Consider the following 6,000-nt stretch of genomic DNA (forward strand, 5'->3'; position numbering starts at 1 on the left):
TTTTTATGGATTAGTTGAATGGGCTTTCTGCTAATGCTAACTTCTTATTAGCACACATTTGACATCGCAAAATTTTCACTGTTTAAAAAATATTTTTTACTTAGACCAAATCTACAACAATTTATGAGCATAATCTATAGTGAATTGTATCTATGTTAAGAGCAATGCAGCGAGCTAGCAGTAGTAGCAACCCCTCTATTGCTTCTTTTGAACATAGTGTCGCAAAGTGTCAACACTAGAGGTAGCTGGCTAAATCAAAGGGTAAAGACAAGCTAGCTAGTACTTTTATGGATACCACTTAGGCACTTATCAATGCTACTTTGGTTACTCACATTAACACATTTCATGATACGCTTTTTCACAGCAATTGAATGTTCTGAAGTCTAGAGTTGTGTTGTTCACTGTCGTGATCAAAATTCAAAAGTTGCAAAATAATGGATCGCTTGTTTGCAGGAAACTACTAGAGTAGCGTTTAGGCGGGTCCATCAGTCCTATAAATATCTTCAATAATTTAATATCTGAATTGGTTCACATAGTTAATTTATTATGAATTTAATTTTCTATAGTGGTGCATTTTATATTTGAGTTATTAGTTTTTTTTTTTTAAGTTTAGTTAGATACTGGTTAAAAAATTAATAAGTAAATAAATTTATTAAATTTATGATGAAACTATATTATAAATGATAAGATATTGTGTTAGTAATAATTTTATATAATTTTGTTTATGCTTTAATCAATATCCTAAAGATATTTCTAAATATTTCCTTTATATTTAAACAATACTCTTATATAGTTTTCTAAACATGATCAAGTCCTTCCAATCTTTGTCTATTATGAAACCTGGTCATCGTATTTTAAGTGAAACAAATGACTAATAATATAAATTATAGCTGTAAAAAGTGATAAATATTTTATGAAGTGTAATGCCAACGTTTCAAATGATTTCACAATTTGAATTATGAAATAATAAAAATTTGATATTACATCTTAATCCTACTTGATTCACGATTTTCATTTATTACTTTTATACATATTTTATTCTATTATCTTTCAAACTACTTTGAACAATCCGTATATAAAAATAAAGAAAGTATGAATAATTATTTTTAAATAATAAGTATCATTAATTCATTCTGCAAGAATAATATATAAAATAAGGGATAGGTGTATTTTTTTTTTAATAAAAATGATTTTAGATATAATCATCACTGACATTGGGAAATTAAGAGTAAGTAAGTGCACATGTGTGTGTATAACAATTTGGTCTTAACTTGAAGTTTTGAACTTGAGCACTAAAAGGGTATTAACTCAAACTTGATTTAAATTAAATGTATAACCTTAAAAAAAAACTAAATCAATCTAATTAAATTTTACTTTATGGCTCCAATCCAAAGTCCAAAGTGACCAGAAAACAGTGTTAGAGAAGGACAAAATAAAGTGTGTACAAGCATTTCCATGATTGGTGGTCAATGTTTTTGAAATTTTCTGCATGAGGCTAGAGCTCTTGTGGGTCAAAGAAACTGGAGCAAGTGAGCCCATCAGAAATGATGACTGCTTCACAGAATTTAATGTACACCTTGGCCTGACCCAGACAAACTTGTTTAGTCAATATTTCACACAGAAAACAGAAAACAATTGGATTATCATCCCCATACTTTTTCATTTTATAGCAACACGTTTTTCTTATTCTTTTTAATAATCTTTATATGAATCTCAATGAAAAGATAATATGCTCAACTACTTCAGTGTGGTTAACATAAAATTATCTAACACCAGAAAATAAAAACATGTCACATTTTAATAAAATACTTACCGCAATATTTATGGGTTATTTCTTTCATTTCTTAATATTTTACTTATTTTCACTCTATTCTCGAGTTGCATTAACAATATTGCATCTCACGTTACTTATTAAACTTATCTTTGATCATATACTTTTTGTTTGATGAAAAATCAAACTTTTAATATAAATATTGTGAGTCTATGTTAGTAATATAATATATCAAATGTATATATTAATTTGCTATATCTACATAATCGTTTGATAATTTAATGCTTTATATTATTAATGTAGTTTTATTGTTAATAATGTATATACCAATTTTCACAAGGGATGAAACTTTTCTTTGTGTGTGTTTTAAGAGGAATAACAATTTATAATAATACTATATAAGGAAGAACTTTTACATAAAATACACTAATTTATAACAAATACTATGCGAATAAATTTTTTCTGTTAAAAATATTAATATTTAAATAATAAGTTAACATGATTATATATAAAATATATCAATATTTTACGTGATGTTAAAATTTTTACATGATAATGTAAATTATAAAAGTAAATTAGAAGCGATTAATTAATCTGTGACATTACCGTTGTTGTTGTTCCCCGCAATTTGTCTGATGCAATTAATGGTGGTAGATGTGAAGATGCGACAGCGCACATGATCAGCAATTAATCATCACTCTATGCAAAAATATTCTATCGATCTAAGATTTTTACTTTTAGAGATACAATAAAAAATAAAAATATTATCAACCCATATCTTAACACTTTTTTAACAAATATTTTTTATTATTAATTAAATTTTATTAAAATTATGAAAGTCGGGCTATTTTTAATTTTAATTAAATGATTTTCTTATCTTTATAATTTTAAATATGTTATAAAAAATATGTTGCTATCACTTCTAATAAAAGTATTATAAACAATAATTTTATTAAAAAGTTTTTAATTTTAATTTATTATATATACACTTTTATCTTATATTATTAATGACAAAATATTTTAAGAAAAAGGTCTTATTAAGTATTTATGAGACTTAAAAAAATAGGGTCTACTCGAATTAAAGTGATTAAAAAATTAATAAAAATATTAAAATTTTAAGAATATATTTTTTATCTATCAAAATATAATGTTTTTTTTATTTTAGCTTCTATAAAAGTACGGTTCAAGTTCATATATTTTTAAAAATTGCTGGTTTTAGTCTTTAGGCACCATTGAATAAATATATTTCTATCATGTTATAAAATAAAAAATAATAATTTTATAAAGACAAAAACTAAAATTTGATATATAGTTTAAAGAACTAATAATATGTATGACAATTAAAAATATAAAAAATCACAATAAATGTGTATTGTTAATTTTTTTTCTTATTTAATTTAAAAATTTGAGTACAGAAATTAATTTTGATATAGCAACATTGTTTAACAAGCAATTACAATGTCTTTCGGCTCTGCATAGCAAGGCTACAGAAAAATGAGGAAATCCTTATTTTGTCATGCAAAGATGAAAGTGATTTTTTAAATTTTAGAAAAAATTGGTTCAAAAGTGCCTAAAAAATTGTGAAATTTGGTTCAATCCTCGCAACACAAGCTCAGGAATGAAAGGTTTTGGGGATGTTATATATCTAAATTTACATGCATCATGAAACATGTGAATTTAATCCTACCACTATGTATGTGTTAAAGCACTTTACTTTGTTGTTCTGTTTCTTTTTGACTTTTCTTGGCCTTAAAAAGCCATTTAAGTTTCTTTTATTTTTCCTCTTTAGCTTCTTTCTTTTTTCTTTGTATATTTTAATTATTATAAAATAATTTTGCTTGGATCAAATCTATCATATTGTTATGAGCATCACTCTGTAATAAACTAGCTAATTAAGTATTCTCTGCTTGAAATAATTTTATTCGAATCAAATATTTAATATTATTGTATTAATTAAATTTGAGCTGAAAATTACATTTTAATTCACTCTCCAAAATCCATAGAGGATAGTTTTATATACTTAAATATTATAAATGGCCAACTTTCTCCCATTCTCCCAACTTTGCAAATTCTTTTGTCTGCTATGTTGAAAGTTTTGGTACATGTGGAGTTTACTTTTGTTAATAAGGTACCATATCTTGAATAAGAAACAAATAAAGCAATAATATTAAAAAATAATAATCGTTTTCTAAAATAAAGCAATGTTAAAAGACAGAAAACGTAAAATATAAAGTTCATGAAATAAAGATGAAGCTTCATTAAAAGAATAATAAGGTGATATATTGGAATAGTGATGCAACATGTTTGGGCTATTTGGTATTTGGGAAATGGAACTGAAAGCATTGAGTGACAATTCAATTGGTTGGGCTTCTCCCAGTTATTAATGGGATGGCCAACACATTTATCTTCGGACCAAAACAACTTTCTGTCCCAATCCCCTACCGTAACCAATTAATGTTTTTTTAATATATATTTTTAATTATATTTCTTTTATTGTAAGTAATTTTATTTAAATCGAATAGAATTACTATAAACAAACTCTTCAATAAAAATATTATAATATTTTTTATTTTTAATGACCAAAAGATACTTTCTGGTTGACTATGGACTGTTTTATTTTCTCTGCCTACCATTAATTGTTCAAGTGTAAAAGTTTGGAAGGGTTAAATCAACGATTTATAAATTTATTATATGAATTTGCATAAAAAATGTGAATTAATTAATTAAACTATAAATCTGAACGTATGTTAAACTTGATTATCATTATTTTATATATTTTTTAATAACATGCGTGTTATTTACTAAACTTGAAAAGAACGTAATTAAAGTTTAATGTTAGTAAATGGTCATAGTATTCATTAATTAGAATAATGGTATATATAAATTTAATTTAATTATTATAAAATTAATAATCTTAATTAATACGATAATTCAGAGTTTAATAATAATATATATTTTTATATTGATGTATTTCAATTAATTTTATTAATTACATGTTCGGATAAGTCATTTGTTGCGAATAGAAATGTTGAATATGACATTAATAAGTTGTCAATTTCAAATATTTATATATTTGATACCGATGCAAACTAAATTCATTATAAATTTTTTATTTTTCATATATCGTCATCGGTTGACAAGTGACAATTTTTATATATTATAAATTTTTAATTATTCATACAACTATTTGTTGTGAAACTCCTATATTTAGTGCGTGCACACATTCTTTTTTTAGTTTCTTAAAATGGCCCATTTCGTAAACTGTTCTATTAAAGTGATGAGAAATTTATGCAAGCGAAGAGTGGAGCAAAAGTAGGGTAATATAATTGAGTTTTAATTTGAAAAAATTTAAAAAAATACGTTTCATTTTTACATAAACGTTCATTATATTTTAATAATATTAGAAACTAATGCATAATTTATATAAAATCAATATGGATTAAAAAATAATAAAAACTTTTTTTTTTTACTTATTTTTAACTCTTTTATTAAGATATTATATTACTTATCCCTTGCCCCCTTCCCCTTCTCAATCCTATCTTTCATAAATAGACACACCATGTGATATACGAATCATTTTCCAAGAAATTAAATCATGCACCAAATTAATACCCAGCTAAGAGATCAACATTCTTTAATCCCTTGTGAAACTCCTAAGCAATAAAGTACATTAATAGATATAACTCATGCCATAAGGTATGAGCAATGATATGATATATCCTATGGTTTCAACACTAACAAATATCAAAGTCACAATTGAATTAAACATCAGATTTCTTCATCAGAGAATTACTAACATTGAGTGAGGCCCTGCAAAGAGGGCAACTAGGATGTGCACGAAGCCACATATCCAAGCACTCAGAATGGTAGGCATGTTGACATTGGGTTAACACCTTCAACCTTTCACCATCTTGGAAAAGACTCAAACATATACAACATTCTTTCTTCTCAAACCCTTCATCAACCTTGGTAGTTGTAGATGAAAACAAAGTGTTGTTGGTGAAATCAACTCTTACCTTTTGATGATCATGGAGGGGAGAGAGCGTTGTGGTGGCTGCGGAGTTATGTTGTTGTGAGAAGCGACGGTGACATAAGAGGACACATAGGAAAAATGAAGGGACAAAAATGAGAATGGCAATAAACCATAGTAATAGGAACAGACCTTGGCCATAGGAGTGAAAGTTTGAACCCTTTAGATTAATAAAATGGTAGTGATGTTCAGAGGACAT

The 6,000-nt window shown here is 25.7% G+C and overlaps 1 protein-coding gene across 1 annotated transcript; it reads right to left on the bottom strand.

Moving 5' to 3' along the window:
* Positions 1–5,532: 5,532 nt before the first annotated feature.
* Positions 5,533–6,000, bottom strand: LOC113851205 (RING-H2 finger protein ATL66-like). The gene has a single exon (XM_027481677.1). The coding sequence runs from the start codon at positions 5,998–6,000 to the stop codon at positions 5,533–5,535; it is 468 nt and encodes a 155-aa protein (XP_027337478.1).

The sequence above is a fragment of the Abrus precatorius genome, unplaced genomic scaffold (genome assembly GCF_003935025.1).
Source record: "Abrus precatorius isolate BTA unplaced genomic scaffold, Abrus_2018 Scaffold9, whole genome shotgun sequence".
Lineage (NCBI taxonomy): Eukaryota > Viridiplantae > Streptophyta > Magnoliopsida > Fabales > Fabaceae > Abrus > Abrus precatorius.

Excerpts from the sequence above, each read along its gene's own strand:
- LOC113851205 (XM_027481677.1), bottom strand. The coding sequence starts at position 6,000 with ATGTCCTCTGAACATCACTACCATTTTATTAATCTAAAGGGTTCAAAC.